The 17,361-nt window shown below is 40.7% G+C and overlaps 1 protein-coding gene across 4 annotated transcripts; it reads right to left on the reverse strand.

Annotated features, from left to right (window-relative positions):
• Positions 1–1,464: 1,464 nt before the first annotated feature.
• Positions 1,465–16,207, reverse strand: LOC149826693 (uncharacterized). Of its 4 annotated transcripts, none has more exons than XM_090020103.1 (6): positions 15,423–16,197; positions 5,003–5,149; positions 2,803–2,886; positions 2,604–2,732; positions 1,799–1,950; positions 1,465–1,669 (listed from the first exon to the last, which is right to left on the reverse strand). In XM_090020103.1, exons 1-5 carry the CDS (start codon positions 15,984–15,986, stop codon positions 1,810–1,812), a joined length of 1,065 nt encoding a protein of 354 aa, XP_089876229.1. In that variant the 5' UTR covers positions 15,987–16,197; the 3' UTR covers positions 1,465–1,669; positions 1,799–1,809. The 4 variants fall into 4 exon arrangements, with proteins under 4 accessions (XP_089876229.1, XP_089876228.1, XP_089876227.1 ...); XM_090020102.1 differs by having other exon boundaries at positions 1,465–1,679; XM_090020101.1 differs by having other exon boundaries at positions 1,465–1,950; positions 15,423–16,207.
• Positions 16,208–17,361: the final 1,154 nt, after the last annotated feature.

The following is a 17,361-nucleotide window of genomic DNA, read 5'->3' on the forward strand; positions in this document are numbered from 1 at the left end:
ACGGAGCTTTATTGATTTAGTCCTTCCGATAGCACTCTTAGGATGGATTCTTCAGTTTATCGCTAATATTAACAAGGTAACCATGCTTGGAATAAAGCTCAAGCTCCACATAAAGCTCATGAATAAAACCAACCACAACAAAGATTGGCTTGACAGCCTCGAGATGATCCCCAACTCACGCTTGACCTTTTACCTTTGGTATTTTGTAGCAAAGCAACCTTGATCACCCAGGAGGTTCACCCGGCTCAGCTTTTTCAACTGCAAAGGCCACATCAGCAAAGCTTGGTCCATCAAGTAAAGCCAATTCCTGATCCCATGTAACATCATAGCTATAGCATAAATGAAATTCTTGGAAAGCCAAACCATTGCACCAACTCACAAACACATAAGCAGGCACTTTAAGGTTGATCCAAATTCAAAAGAGAATCTTTTTTCTCTAGAAAAGGAGAAACGAGGTCGGCCCACTGACCCCTTCTCTCAAAATGGGGAACCATTTTCCTTTTCGCCCCACTTGTTTCATGCAATCATACAAGAACCACTGGAGAGAATGATCCTCAGAGAGACCTAAGCAAACATGCCCTTATTGTTATCAAGAAAGAAGCAGCATGCGAAAACTAGTCCATAATCTACACCGAAAACTTCATATCGTTAAGAATGCTTTCTATCATCTCATCACAAGCTCAATCTTCATCATTCACCAAATGCCTGAAAAACGTTCCATATGTATATTATAGAGCAATGCCTGCAAACTACATCTCATTAAAGGACCCCAGTAACAACAATTTGATCCATTTGATTTCAGAGAGAGGAAGGGCAAGAATTTCCCACAAGCTACTGTAAGTACATAAACAATCACCATTATTTGCAAGGTAAATGGAAACCAAGCACAAATTTAACTTGGAAATCACCAAATCAATCTTAAATAGGATTTCATTTAGGACCTCATTAAAAAAGCCATTCTTCCTAAGTTACCTAAGACACAGAATTAAGAAAACAAGCATCTGCTTGTAAGTTTCAGTTTCAGTTTCAATTTTCCAATTTTGAACACCCTTCTTTTTCCTTGTCCAAGGTCAAACTTGGCAAAATTTTCTGCAACAGCAAAATGTCAACTGAACCTATTCTCTTTAGAGACCATTTCTCTTTATTAAGCAAAAAGAAAAAAGAATCTAATTCAATTGACGCCAGAAGGTCAACCTTTTGTCTGAACTACAGTGCTTTACTGAATTTCTTAGATTGCTCCACTATATTTTTTCCATAATTAAGTGCAAGGCCACAATTCGTGTGGAAGACTAGGCATCTTTCGTTTTCTAAGTATATCTGCAGGAAGTGTTTGAAAATTGAAACCTTCAAAGGATCAAGTTGGCAAGGAAACAAAATTTAAGGGTCAGAAGGCCCTCATCCAGCCAGCTCAACACATCAAAACTGTGGTTTCCATCCATAAGACTGCGTACTTCTGCAGCAGTATTTTATGAACAATTAACTATTTTGCCAATATAAAAAAACAATTAATTATTTTACAGTTTAATTGAGATATTTTACTGCACTACGCAATATGGTACAGAAAATACTATAAACCAAAGGCCATCACTTTGTTTCTGTTCACCAGAACAATATTTTATTGGAAAATATGAAACGCACAACAGGAACATCTGGAAAAGCCATCCTTGATCTTCGCTCATCTAACAAATGCAATTGTGAAACATAAAACAAAACCAAGAGATAAAGTTGCTTAGTGAATAGAGAAGTGTATATGATATAGTTTTCCACCAAAGCAAATAAATGGGAAAACAAGAAAGACCTGTACAACTTTTACGTATTAAATTGAGACACTGTTGCCTTGCAGACTGGACAAATTCTCTTATACTGAAGCCATTTCTTGATGCAGCACACGTGGTACTCATGTCCACACTCTAGCTTACCAAGATCTTTATCCTCATGGCAGTAATCTTCCTGTCACAGTAAACATGTCCTCACAAATCTTAGAAAAGAGCAAGATAATGAAAGCCTGTCACACAGACATGGACACAAGTGCAACACACAACGCATATATGTATAATGTACAAATTTTTAATCTAAATGAATAAAACATGAATATCATCTTAAATGCAAGTTCTTGAACGACAACACTAAGCCCTTGGCACTAATAAATATTAAGATTATTAATTAACTAATAATCCAAGTTAAAAAAATGAAATGAAAGCAATTGATAAAAAAAATTAAATGAAATAATAACAACAAAATAAAAGATAAAAATCATAAAAAAGGATGAGAGAAACAGTTCAGTGTGCTTGACAGAAATTTGACTATGTGCATCATTCTCGTGGTGTGTCTGTTAGTGTTCATGTTCACACAGGACATGCACACTAAGTGTGACAGATTAAAGACCTAGTAATGATCATGGATGCATTTATAACAAATGTCTATCTGCTTCATATATCCTAGTGTAACCAACCTAATTCCAAAGACAGAATCACATATTGTGTACAGACCAGGGCTTCCCCTTGTCCCTGACCAAGGTTCCAGTTCATGTGGAGAGAGAGAGAGAGAGAGAGAGAGTTATAACGGTTCGGATACAAGGAGTTCATTCAATTCAACCATCATACCAAACAGATGCTACATCTTCCTTCTCTTTCCAAGATGCATTGCTTCATCTTCTCAACACATACACTGATTTCGTCCTCCTTCAAACCAGTCTTTACATAACCAATTTGATCCCCCAGTTCTACCAACTCCTGTTTGAATGCCAAAGTCAATCCACAGAGAGAGTGAGAGAGCATGAAATGGAAAGGACAAACAAAGAACCTCATATGACATGTTGTCTACATCAAGTCTCCAGTCACTAAACCGGTCAGGCGCATCCATCCGGTCTCTATTCGTATGAAAATCCTGCAGTAAGAACCCATTGATGGAGATATCCAATAGTGTTATGAACATGAAATTTTAGCCACAAATTGCATTAACAACCCAAAATAAAAAAAATATTCATCCTCTTCGGGGAGAATACAAATGCAAAACCGAACATTAGATAATAAATGCCTCCAGCTAAAAATTGTCATTTTTGTATGGCTTTTGAAGGTTTCATCCTGCATGGGAGAAGGCTTTTGGGAAATTGGAGCATTGATGAGGGAGGGTGACACGGGGAAGAAGCAGGACATGTCTGGGTCCAGGATTTATTTTCATTATTCGGAATTTATGCTATTATTTAGTTTGTTGGGTTTTTAGATTCTAGTTATGAACCAGATCCATCTTGAATCTGTAATAGGAATTAGGGTTTTTTGGCTTCTCTATAAATATTCATTGTAGAATGTTTCTGAAGATGTTGATTGAATAGAACTATTATGGTATTCTCTAATTTTCTGTAGATCACAGTTTTCATACACTAGTGATAGGTTAGCATAGATCATAACGTAGTTTGATCCCACTGTGAGGCTTCATTTGCATCAGAGGGATTTGGTTAAAAAGCACCCATGTGCTACTCTTTTGCTTGAGAAAAGGGCATTTGGGAAGGATGTCGTCTTTCAAATTTTCATTCACTGCAGGTAGCAGGACATTCCTGTGGCAAGACAGTCATAGCATCATCAGAACATTGAGGACCAAGCTTACTTAAAGAACTCTCCGAGCAAGTATGGCTGAAAGGGAAAGTTGAGGATTCAATCTGGTGAAATTGGTACTATATGACTTAGAAAACCCAAGCAACCAAAATCAGGTTTGAACGTCTCTAAAATAAGTTCAAACAATGAAATTCATGCATGTCACATGACCTGGCTAAGGCACAAGAAGACACCATTCTTGTACAGTTTCTCCCTAGGAATAACATCCAAAGCCATACAACATCATTCTAAATCGGAATATCCATCTTATAGACAGTACAAATAAAGTAAATCATTAAAAGAGCTACAGTGAGAATATGATACACAGGTAAACAGTCTAGGCATCATCAATCACATATGTAAATACACATGCCTAGCATGAATTTATTCCCAGTGTGTGCATGTGCCGAGGTGTATGTGTGTGTGTAAAGGTATTCACAACTTTCAGAGAATATGATCAAAAGATCTTTTGACCTCCTCCAGTTTTTAAATACCGTGGTCATACCTTATAATAGTTGGCACCAAAAGATCTAGCCTTTCGATAAATACCATATACACGGATGTGTGTGTGTGTGTGTGCATGTGTGTGCACGTGTTTCCACCCTTGGATTATATCCTACACTTCATGCACCTAACCAAATGTTAAGACATTTTGGTGTCTTGATATATTCTGATGATATCAAGAAATGGGTTTGAAAATCTATAAGGGAAACCAGAAGCCGAACAGGAGGACATGTATGAATCATTAATGCAAACTAGATCACAGAAACTGGATACAATAGTTTGAGCTAATAGGTAATGACATGAATAACTCTAACGCTTATCAAGTACAGGAGGAATTAAATATTTAAAGTTTTAAACATTAGCCTCCATTTATAAAACATAAAGAGAAGCCAAATCCTTCTGTCATTTGCTTGCTTTTGATAAAATGTACAACTTTAAAATACAGATCCAGAGTCTATTTCAAGTATAAGATGTACATATTCAAATCTCAGCTTCCATTTACTGTAAATTAGCCTATCTAAGTCATTTGCTTCTGGCAAAGTATGCAGCTCCAAAAGACAGTGTAATGAGTCGCAGGCTTCCATTTATGTCATCACAACTACAGCAGACTTAAGCCTTGGAGGAACAATCTTCTCGGTGGTATAATATTGCATATGCCTTCTCTACAGGAAAATTTTCAGTTAATCATGAGGAAGCTTTCATGGAAGGAACAAGTGTTGTATTAAAAGAACAGTCTACTTTATATATTCAATTCTCATGTCTGCAAGAGCAAGCACCTAAAAAGAAGCATGATAAAACTAGCCAGGAGAAGTTTAACTGGACATCCAAAGCTACCATTATATTGATTGAACGAGTCAATATTTATTTTGAACATTGAAAAAGAAAACAATAAGAAACATGTAGCATACCTCTGTGAGGACTCCATGTGGGTGATCTAATCCATGCAGACTGCGGAGGCACCGTCTTGGAAGCAATATAAAACTAGGTTGTTCTGCCATTTCACAGATGGATGGTCCTAATGCAGCATCAATGCCATGCTGAACAAGGTCATCAAACTGCCAATTTGAATAAGACCTCAGTAAAAAGAAACATTTCACAAATGGTGGTCCTAATGCAGCATAAATGCCATGCTGAACAAGGTCATCAAACTGCCAATTTGAATAAGATCTCAGTAAAAAGAAACATTTCACAGATGAATGGTACTAATGCAGCATCAATGCATGCTGAAAAAGGTAATTGAATTGCCAATTTGAATAAGATCTCAGCAACAAGAAACTTTGACTTGCACAAACAGGATATTCTCATCATTTAGAAGCTATGTCACAAGGATAGCCTATTTTGACTCCACTTCCACATCCCCTTATATACAAGTCATATTGAAAACATAAAAACGGCTGTATCTCCACATCCATGTGACACAGTTTAGTTCTTTAGATGTGCACATGCATTCTAACTAAACAAGCAGGAATATTTTGGAAATAAATTAAGTGGCGTAGTAGAAAAAATTAGGATAATTAGGAATCCTTTTTTTATGATAAGCAAGATAGTTACACATCCCATGCTATTTAGCAAACATGTTCAAAGACATCATCGCAAGGATCAGGAAGGTCTAAATAACATAAGGCAAGATTCAAATTTCAATAACTTGTGTTGTGATGTGGTGTTGTAACTTCTTTGAACAAATCACTTATTGACATTAATTATTTGCAAGAATATACACAAACTTCATAAAGAAGCATCAGATTCTAAAAATATTCAAGCCCCATCCAAGCAATGATTGAAAACATGTGTCATAGTACTAAAGTTACGAGTATTTTCCCCTTCCTAGTGCTCAAGCAACAGACTACAACCTGGGCCCTTCTTTGCAATTTGCACTAATAACCTAGTACTTTATAGACAGAAAAGGAATTTCCCCATATTTTGGAACAGACACTATGAGAAGGCCATAAACATAATTGGAAATGAGGGTTTCGAAACAGATTTAAGTAAATTTTTATCCCGCTGTACCTAAGAAACATGCTAAAAGGATACATTCCTAAGATTTTATCTTTCTACATTACAATTGTAAAATAATGTAAGGCCATCTCATTGAAGCACACAAGAAACAAATGAGGCTTGACACAGATGGTTTGGACCAGTGTTGTTAAAAACGCGCCTCAAGGCGCAAAAAGCGCGCCTCGCCTCGAGGCGAGGCCCTTTTCGCCTTGAGGCGCACTTAAAAAGCGCAACAGCCTCAAGGCGTACGCCTCATGCGCCTTGAGGCGTACGCCTTGAGGCGAGGCGCGCCTCAAAGTGAGGCGCGCATTAAAAGTCGGATGGCCCGGACCCGAGTTCGACCCGGATCCGGGCCCGTATTCTCGAAAGATCGAGAACTTGTGTCTTTAAAAAAGACACAGGCGCTTCGGGGCGAGGAAAAGCCCTCGCCCCTTCTCTCTCCACTCCATCCCCTCTCGTCCACCGCCACTGCTATCGCTGGCCACCACTCGCCGCCGGCCACCACCCGTCGCCGATCATCGCATCTTCCACCTTCTTCTTTCCTCTGCTGAGATACCAGATGTCAAGTTCCAGGAGCTGGTCGACGCCATCATGCCCGAGCTAGGCAGGCAGGACGAGTTGCTCCGACTCTTCAGGGCCTTCGACCAGGACGGCAACGGCTACATCATCGCTGCCGAGCTGGCTCGGTCGATGGCCAAGATGGGCCACGCGCTCACCCTGCGGGAGCTCACCGAGATGATCCGGGAGGCCGACTCCGACGGCGACGGTGTCATCAGCTTCCCCGAGTTCGCGTGCGTGATGGCCAAGTCCTCCGCCCTCACCGATTCCCAACCCTGAACTCAAACCGAAAAAAAGTTGGATTTTTGTGGGGACCGTTTATCTGGACAGTGAAGATCTACCGATCGATTCAATGGGTCTGATGATCATATCATCGCATGATGATCTGATTGCCTAACAAGAAGAGGGCATCTGATGATCTGAGCTCAGTGCATCAGCACTCATGTCGTCAAAATGAAATGGTTTGGGGGAACTTCCTGTTCTTTTTTGGGCAGTTACATTCTCATTATTTTTGAGTGGTGAAACGCTGTTAAAACTACATGTCATGACCAACTGCTTAAGCCTTTGTTTGGGAGCCAGATTTGAGAGGGGGAGATGGTGATTCACTGAACCTCCTACTCCCACTGCTCTTTGGGAGCCTGGATTTAGGATGGTCTCCCATCTCTCTGTTTCAATTACATTCTCACGAAGATGTAGTTGACAACTCAACTTGTATCCCGCGTCTTCATTTCCACTCCAACATGGGCTCCCAAACAAGTTTTGCCTCAACCATGGCCCCATGGGGTGGGGCTTAATTCCAAGAATATTAGTAATAGAAGAAATTCATGAATCCATATATATGCAGGTGATTGATTATATCGTGCTTATGACCTTGTGCTGTACACTACATTTTCAACTGTCATATTTTCAACTCACTTTTCTTATCATCGTGCATGTGCTGGTCGGTGGCAATTTAAATAAGTTTGAACAATGCATCAATTTTAGAAAATTGCTTCTTAATTACAAAAATCCGACAAAAGATTGATGTTTAAATTATTCCTTGACATCAATAAAGCATTTCTTATTTATTTATAATTTTAGATCATTTTTATAGTTTTTTTTAAGTTTAAAAAAAAAAATTTTGAGGCTTACGCTTTGCGCCTCGCCTCAGATTTTGGTGGAGTGCCTCGTTACGCCTCAACGCTTTTCACAACACTGGTTTGGACAAATCACTGATAAAATTCTTCATGAGGATAGTTTTTCATTTTGTTTAAAAGAACTGTACATGTTTCATAAGAATCAACAGATTATAAACATAGTCAAGATCAGCTCAGCCAATGACTGAACAACTGTGCCACACGGACTCTTCTAACAGGGCACCACACCCGCACCCAGGCGGGTGCGACACTTGGTCAAAGCTTCCTTTGTGTTAGGTGAAGTCAACCACACTGAGGTCCATTTCTATCCAAAAGTCGATTCAGTTAACCCTAATCAAGTACATTTTTATCTATATTATATATATAAATACATAAATGCACACAAATACACATAGTGTTAACTTAAAACTGTTAAAAATTATATATATATATATATACTCCCCACACCCCCGCACCCAAGTTTTTTTAAAGTGCCGCATCGCCGCATCCGCACCTATGTGGCATAGCTGAACAATAAGACAACACACCATGTATTAAGGGTACTTTTACCAGGCCCTCATACCCATGTTGACATGGTACAATACTGGCACTTCAGGGTATGACTCATAGGTTTTGGACCTAACTTGGCATATTCTATCCATTTTATGGTCTGTCAACATGTGGTCAACGTGCAGTCAAAGTTGCCTACTATTAGCATATCTTTGTTGATTATTAATTGTTAGACAACTATGCATATTTCACATGTTTATATTTAGTTTGACAGTTTATAACTACATGTGTTTTGGATGTAGCATAATTAAAAGACTTTCTCAAAAAGTGACCATGTACTTTAGTAATTCAAATTGAAACAAGAAAGTGACTATTCTGATTGCAGAAAGTAGCAATGTTTTTTAAAAATTACCCTTGCTTGATGTTTTTGGCCATTTTAATAAGTTGAATGTTGCTAGCATTAACATATATAATCTTAACATACATACAGATTACATACTATACATATATATATATAGAGAGAGAGAGAGAGGAATGAAAACCTGCCCACTAAAAAACATGCCAAACCTGCCCACTAGTGGTGCAGTTGGAACTTCCAGTGAAGGTTTCGGTCAATTCTGGTGGAATCCGGGCAAGCCAAGTAAACTACACTTCAAGAACTTTCCAACGGTGGTCTCAAATTGACAATACTTCATGATGTGACCCATTTTATTGTGCTAGAGCCCTGCATAGTTACAGAGATCTGGTTTTTTGGCCGATTTTGTTGCCGTTTTTCGGCGTCAACCGACAACCTCTGGTGATGCATCAACTATCGCCGGCATCTCTACTGCATCATGAGCCCAGAACCTTCAGACACTCATCTAGTCAACCGGAATACTATCCGGCTGACCTGCGGGAAGTGGTGCATTTGATCACAGGTGGGTTCAGGTTTTAGTGGGGTAGTTACAGAGATCTGGCTTTTCAGCCGACTTTGTCACCATTTTCCGTCATCATCCGGAAAACTCTGGTGATGCGCCAATTATCTTCAGCATCCCTACAGCACCATGAGACAAGAACCTCTGAGCACTGGTTCATTCAACCGGCAGACTATTCAGCAGATCCGCGCAAAGTGGTGCATTTGATCACAAGGGGGTCCAAGTTTTAGTGGCCAGGTTTTCATTCATATATATATATATATATATATATATATATATATATGTGTGTGTGTGTGTGTGTGTGTGTGTGTGTGTGTGTGTGTGTGATACAGTCGTTTGTATATAAAATCTATTATAAATCACTATTTTCTTAATGTTTTTCAAATTTTTTGTGGATCTAACCTTGCAGATGTTGTGTAAATAGTTTGTTTAGTAGCAAGCAAGTTTTAGGTCATTTGTTTCCAACATGTAAGCAGAGTTTTCAAGGGCTTCAAATTAATGACCCATAATGAAACAAACCTTCATGACTCAATCATATTTTATGTTGAAAAAATATGATCCAATATGTGATCCCTGATAAAAAAAACCTTGTTGAACACATCTATGCAGTCAGACTAAGTGAGATAACTTGCACCTAAGATATATATATATATATATATATATATATATAGAGAGAGAGAGAGAGAGAGAGACACAACTGCTGGAATATGAGAACAGGAAATATGAGAAGTAGAGTTGGAACTAGGCATTTCCGAAACTACTTTTTTTGCAAATCTGACCCTGCAAAATGTGTTGAGCATGGTTCATTATACATTCATGCTTTCAACAAAAAAAATGAATTTTGGATGCTTGAATATTTACAAAAAATCTGCGCTGTCGATTTTCAAGCCTTAAAATATTATGCTTATTACAATCGGATGATTCAAGATCCAGTCCCTTTAATTTCAACATGTAGATCAAATTTGTACAGTCAGATTTAATAAAAAAACTAAAATACCCATGAAAATCTCAGTTTGCACCCTACACATAATCTAGCAGCCCTATATATGTGTATGTGTGTGTGCGAGCACGCTTCTATCGCCGTGTTGTACCACCATAACTTATGGTGGTATACACTTGATTTACATAGATCCAAGCTCCAAAAGCAAAATCTAACCTTTGGACCATGTTTAAGGTGTTCTATTTACTGTTTTCATGTGTTAAAGTTGACTCAAACATAACTTTCTATACCATTTCTAAACCACCCTTATTTTTATAAATTGTGAGGCTTGAATTTTCACCATCTCAAAAACGGCATTTTGTGGTCTATTAAGTATGATAAAATGATATATATGTAGAGGGAGAGAGAGAGTGGGTGGTAGTTGCCTACCACCCAACTGGCTAGACGCCAGTGGATGCGCACTGAGCATCCATCACACACACTCTTGTTAAAGGAGACTTTAGAGGTAAAAAGACCTTTAGTGGCACTTCAAAAGCACCACTAAAGGTCTTCTGACTTTAGCATGTGCGTCATCCATCACATGCATGATGGATGAAGTGCACGGGTCCACTCCCGTCAGGCACAAAAAGTGGTAGGCAGCTGTGCTATACATATATATCACTCTCTCTCACTCCATACTCATCTTGTTAGAGATCTCTATGTTGTAACCTGTACCTATACCAGTACTTCTGTTAAACAACTGACTGGAATCATCACCCTAGAAGCCAATATATGGATATAAAGATAAGCTTTTGCTATCCATCTGTGCACATTAAAACATTCAAACCTGAAACATAATTCGCCAACTCCCTACGGCCAGTCCTCCCCTATCCCTTGCACCCACCCCCCCACCCTCCCACCCCCCCACCCCCCCCCCCCCCAAAAAAAAAAAAAAATATCACTTGGAGATATCACAGCACCTTCCCAAGATGTCGCTGCCTTTATTGTTTATTCCAATATACAATTGAAAATTATATACAATCAAGCTTTCCCCAAAACGAAAGTTGTTTGCATAGCAGAATTACAATATTGACTTCCATTTATATGTCACAATCCTCTAAATTTATCTGTCAAAACATTTTATTGCAGAGAACAGTATCAACTGAAGACATCACAACATAGACCAAAGTCATCTTGACCTTGATGAAACCATGCAATGCTTGAGAGAGTAAGAAACTGATCAGCCACATTCATTTTTATTAAAAATTTAAAATCCCTGCTACAGCCGTAGCACATGCATCTGAAATTAATACATATTTTTTTCTTTTCTCTCTTTCAAACCATGGACTCTCATCAGCGAATTGATGTGATTTGAACAAGAGTCTCCAGATAAGGTACAGAAACTCAACAAATCCAGCTATCACAATGACCCCTCCTAGATCAGTTAAAGAAACAAGATATCGCCACCGGCAGCAGACACATATTAAAAAAAAAAGCTTTTTCCCTTACCTTTGCCGGCGTCTGTTGGCGAAGGGTTAATGTCGCTGGGGGAGGGGTCGTCACTGTCGCCGGCAGAACCGCCACCATCAGTAGACTGACGGCCTTCGCCGCCTCTGTTTTCGCCTTTGTCTTCATTGGTGGCGGATGAGGGCGGTCTCAAATGGAGATGTTGAGGGACGTCGTCCGTATCATTATTGGCATTGGTGGGGTGCACTCGTCGACGATAGAATGCGCTATGGGGTGGCTTTTGCCGACGGTATCATCAGTGCAGGTGGCCGCCCGAAGTCTGGGGCAATCGTGGGGGCGACGTGGTGGTGGTCTTCGATTTCTGAGTCGGTTTCTCATAAACCAAAAGCCTTATGTTTTATCTTGTTTTTGTTTCTGTGTGGGTCAGGTCCGAATGCGAACTTGACCCGGCGAGTCGCCCAATCCAAAACCCGATCCGTATGGATCGGGTATTGGACCTGTTCCAAGACAGGCCCCAATCTAGACTTGAATCTGTTATGGATCGGGTTTGTACTCGTTGCCTGAATCGAACCCAGACCCATTTGGGTTCCAGGTCTAGGTATGATCCGATTTTATAGGACCCAGGATCCAAATCAGGTATGTCTTTGGATTAGGAGGTGAATCTTAATCTGACCCACATCCATTTGGGGTTCTGGATCTGGGTCGGACCGGGTTTAGACCCGTCTTAGTTGGTGGCGGTCTCAAATGAAGATGTTGAGGGACATCGTCCGTATCATCGTTGGCACCGGTGGAGTGCACTCATCGGCGGCAGAATGCACTATAGGGTGGCCTTCGTCGGCTGTATCATCGGTGTCGGTGGCCGCCCGGAGTCTGGCACAATCGTGGGAGCAACGTGGTGGTGGTCTTCAGTTTCTGAGTCGGTTTCTCAGAAACCAAAAGCTTTCTATTTTATCGTGTTATTGTTCCTGTGTGGGTCAGGTCCGAATGCGAACCCGACCTGACGAGTGGCCCAATCCAAAACCCGATCTGTATGGATCGGGTATTGGACCTGTTCCAAGACAGGCTCCAATCCATACCTGAATCTATTATGGATCGGGTCTGTACTTGCTGCCCGAATCGAATCCAGACCCATTTGAGTTTCGGGTCTGGGTCTGATCCAATTTTATTGGATTCAGGATCCAGATCAGAACCAAAATCATTACGAATTAGGGTCTATCTCTGGATCAGGAGGTGAATCTGAATCCGACCCACATCCATTTGTGGTTCCGAGTCTAGGTCTGATCTGTACCTACTGGACCCAAATCCAATTGAGTTATGAGTCTGGGTCGGACCGGAATGCTGTCGAATCCGACCCAGTCCTATTTAGACCCGGTTCGAGTCTGGATCGGGTCAGGTTAAGATTCAGTATTATGATTGTGTGTGACTTTATGAAACAGTCATCATTGTGTTCTAAATTCACACAGGATGCAATAATAGATGTGTATACCAACCTACGAAGTATGTTCATACCCTAGGTACAATGTTGAATTGCCTCTAATTACATGATCTACTAGTTGCACCAATTGAAGTCAATTTCTTGTGAATTGAACAAACGAAGCAACTATGAGTATTATCGTATCCACCAGAGTGGAACGATAATGGCCCAATTATGCTTGTCTCTGAAAAGATGAATAATAAAAGGTCTTATATTTACCTTTTCAATATAAATCTCGTATAGAGCAACTAATCTCTCACTCATACGAAGAATAGAACAACTGCTCTGAAGGTTGTCTATAAGAAGTGAGAGTGCTTAAAATGATGTGCATGAGAAGTGAGAGTGTTCAAATAATCTTAGCATGTTGCTTTAGCAATCGCGAGTACTCGAGATGCCGCAGAAGAACATTTCTGAAATTGATTGGGGCATAAATTATTGATTTTATACAAGATTTTATCTCAGGCTATATAAATTAGAAGTTTCGTTATGTATCTTGGTATAGTGAACTCTATTGGGAGGCTACTAAAGATCTTATATGATAATGAAGTTGTCATGCTCTTCTTGAATAACAACAATAGCTCAACCTTGTGTCGACACATGGAGTTAAAGTACTTTGTCATTAAAAAAATAACTCAGAATCATTTAGTATGTATTGATACAATCGATATGAAAAAAATGACTGTGGTTTTCCTTACGAAAAGCTTACACTGGGATTATATTCCCAGCATGTAAAATGGATGGGTATGTTTGAGTCCTTCTGATGTATGACAATACATTATGGTTATATGTGACCACATTTGTGAAACTGAATTGATTTTCTATGGCTTTGTGTATTGTTGATTCTGTACAAAGGATCTCTCATTTGGTTAGAGAGAATAGCAGAATAACAATATTAAATGACCAATAAAATGGGTTAGATACTAATCCATCCATAAAAACAATCTTAACATGCTAAAGCACTGAAAATGAATTATATTGTAGTATATAAAAATATGACATTTCATAAAGAGATATTTATCTCCATGACTCATATGATTCATTCTTGTGATACCAGATAGCATGTGAACCCACATGAAGAATTAAGTCGAGATAACGGTATAAACCTCGATTTTGTGTCTTTCTGTGTCAATAGGTCAAGTGGGAGAATGTTGGACATTTCAAATAGGGTGCAACCCTATGTGTGACCCGGTTTGACACTAATGAAGGTATTAGTGGGGCATTAGTAAGAATTAGTAGAGAAGGGGTTACGTGAACGTGAAAGGATTCACATTCAATATGGCATGTGAAGGGTTCACATACATGAATGCCATATATGTAACCCCCCACTTTCCTCCCACTATAAATTGAGGCATGGTGGATTGATAAAGGCAACCAAAGGGTGTCCTCTTTTCTCATTGGGTTCAGGGTCCTCACACCATCGACATGATGGTCTGAGCTCATCGTGGGCGTCAATAGGCTGAGGAGAACGGCGAGCACCCGCACGTCGCTTCATCCATGGCATCTACCGGTATGTATTGTTGCTTTCACATTCCGGTCCTGTTTTAAAGAACACCAACACTTATGTGCAGGGATGAAATTTAACCTCATTTGGGGTAACCGTTTCATCCCAAATTTAATATATTTTTAATATATTTTAATGCATTTTCAATGCATACATTTTGTTTCTCATGAGTTAGCCCACCATTTTGTGGCTTTCGGATTTCCATATGTGAGACCCTATGGCCACATTGGATCCGATACCCAACTCGGACAGAAACATCAATTTCCAACCAAGATGCATCACTAATCATGCATTCTACCTAAGCTCTTTGAAGGTTATTTACTTTTAGAAAGATCAAAAAGGTACTCATTTCAAAATCTTAATTTGTCATTTTCCAAACACCAACTATTCCATAACAGTTCTAGAATACAAAATATTCTTCTAAAATGCACATCAAAGAGGTCGAACATGCTGGTTAGTACCTCAGCCATTTCACCTCCTTCCACATGCCAACCATTAATTTGCACATCCAACCTAAGGAAAACTACTAATCACACTTTTACACTTGAATCCAATCTAAACCGATCCAAAACCACCAAATCTTTGCAAGAAGATCACAAAGGACAAGGCGGTGTTTGCATGGGGAAATTGCATTATAACTGGCAATGAAAATTCCTAAAATTTCCCCACATTTTTGTGGATAAGTGGGTTCAACGAAAGACCCCTCTCAACATTGGCAAACTCTAAAAAGCCACAAAAAATTTATTCTTCGACTCTGCAATTGCTCAATAGCCAATTTCACAAGCCCACAAATTTCGATAGGTAAAAGAAACCGAAAACAATAAAAGGGGGGGGGGGGGGGGGGGGGGGGAATAATGGAAAAAGGAAAAGCTCACCTCCCCGAAACTCCTCCCAATAGAATCGATAGCAATAGGCGAAGCAGCATCTTGTGCCCTGATACCATGGTGAAACCGACCCATCGACGCCGGTCCGGCGGGAACCAAGCATTCAACGGAGGCGGCAGCGTCCGCCGTCAATGGCAGGTGGCCGGAGCACCAAAGATCAGGGTAAGCGTTGGCGCGCCTCCGAGCTCGAACCGAGGAGGGAGCAGAGGAGGAGGAGGCGGAGGAAGCGGCCACCTGGAAGGTTCTTCGGTGAGGTGGGCGAGCTCGCCTGGTGAGCTTGGGCTCCCAGTCGGCGGAAGCCCGGATGACGCTGGCGGCCGTCTCCGGTATGTAGACGTCAGGGGCAGACGTGCAAGTGAGGTGGCGGAAGGCGCCGCGCTTGAGGATCCCGGCCTCAGCATTGACGCCGTCCGAGAAGACGGCCGAGAGGAAGCCTGGCGCGCAACGGTTGGTGGTATCGGCCGACAGTGAGAGCCTCTGGTGCGTTTGCCTGCTCCTGTGCCTCCACGCCGAAGAAGACGAAGAAGAAGAAGAAGCCCTCCTTCTTCTATCCATATCTCTCTCTCTGACGAAGATGACGACTAAACACACACACTCTCTTTCTGTGAGAAATGAAGGCACTTCACATATTATCTCTTTCCTTCTCGTGTGATTATGAATGTAGATTACGACCAAACACAAACTCTCCCTCTCTCTTTCTAGTTTGATTATCAATGGGGATGACGACCAAACGCACACACGAGCCACGACACACAAACTCTCTCTCTCTCTCTCTCTTTGCATTAGCTAACTAAGTAGATATGGACAATTACGTGAATGTCCGGGGACGACAATCATATGCTTAGGTGGTTGATTTACTGAAGTAGCCCTATTCCCTTCATTTCGTTACGGGTCCCATCGCTACTTTCCATGTCTTCTTTTGTAAAGCAGCGCGCAACACAACTCTGTGACTGGGGACCAGACCTGGACTTGGACCACACCTTTCACTTCCCATGCACTGCTCTCCATAGTAATTAGTGTGTGCGCGTGTTTGTGTGGCTGAGTCAGGTTGTGATCTTGGCTTGGTGGATGCATAGCTGCGTTGACGTCCACCGTGCTCAGCAAAAGAGTCCAAGTGTGAAGTTCTACACTGGGTGAGGGTATAACAGAAAAATCACTTTGTAGCAGAGAGCAAAAGTTAGGTTGGGTGATTGATACTGCAATAAATAAAAGGACTGGCTATACAGGGCTTGGTGGACTCGGTGGAGGAGACAACTCATACGAGTGGGAAAGGTGTGGTGGATGGGACAGACTGCTCTGCCATGCAATGCAAATGAAAAGATGGGAAAGGACAGAAAAGAAGACCACCGACTGTTACCTGCAAACGTATCGAATTACAAGATTTCACCATGCGGATCGTTTCTCGATTTGGAAACGGATTCGAACCTAATCCGCTACGTTGATGATGATGATGAATCCGATTGGTGCATGTATCATGTGGGTAAAAATCAGACTTGAATTTGCTTTGCAACTTTGAAATCCGAGTCTGAACATGAACCAAATTCAGATATGTTGTGTATGTATATCCGATTCGCTGACTGGTTTCAAATTCAGTATTACCTTTTGTTAATTTGATTATGAATCCCAAGCCGGTCTGGATTAGACATGACCCGATTAAGTCATATCCTATAATTAATGCAAGTCCAAGCCCATTTCTGATTTCCTTCCTTTTACACACGTATCGAGGAAAAGGCTGCAAATGAAATGGGCTTTTGACTACGTAGCAGAGGTGACGACGTCTGGATATCTGTGAAGTCAGACGACTCGGTTTGAAATATCCGAAACGTCTCGATGTTCCGATTCCCAAGGCAACGGCTGGTCACCGAGCGCGCTTTCTTTAGGAGTTTGGGTGGGGACATGAGACTTTTTTTGCGTGATGCTCTCACTCGCG

This window comes from Nuphar pumila, chromosome 10 (assembly GCF_984573655.1).
Source record: "Nuphar pumila chromosome 10, dmNupPumi1.hap1.1, whole genome shotgun sequence".
NCBI classification, from domain to species: Eukaryota; Viridiplantae; Streptophyta; class Magnoliopsida; order Nymphaeales; family Nymphaeaceae; genus Nuphar; species Nuphar pumila.

Bases quoted from the DNA above. Each gene is read 5' to 3' on its own strand.
- LOC149826693 (XM_090020101.1), bottom strand. From the start codon at position 15,986: ATGGATAGAAGAAGGAGGGCTTCTTCTTCTTCTTCGTCTTCTTCGGCG. The intron at 5,150-15,422 runs GTGAGCTTTTCC...TCAAATTGGCAG, and splicing joins TTGGGAGGAGTTTCGGGGAG to TTTGATGACCTTGTTCAGCA. The intron at 2,887-5,002 runs GTATGCTACATG...TTCTTACTGCAG, and splicing joins CACATGGAGTCCTCACAGAG to GATTTTCATACGAATAGAGA.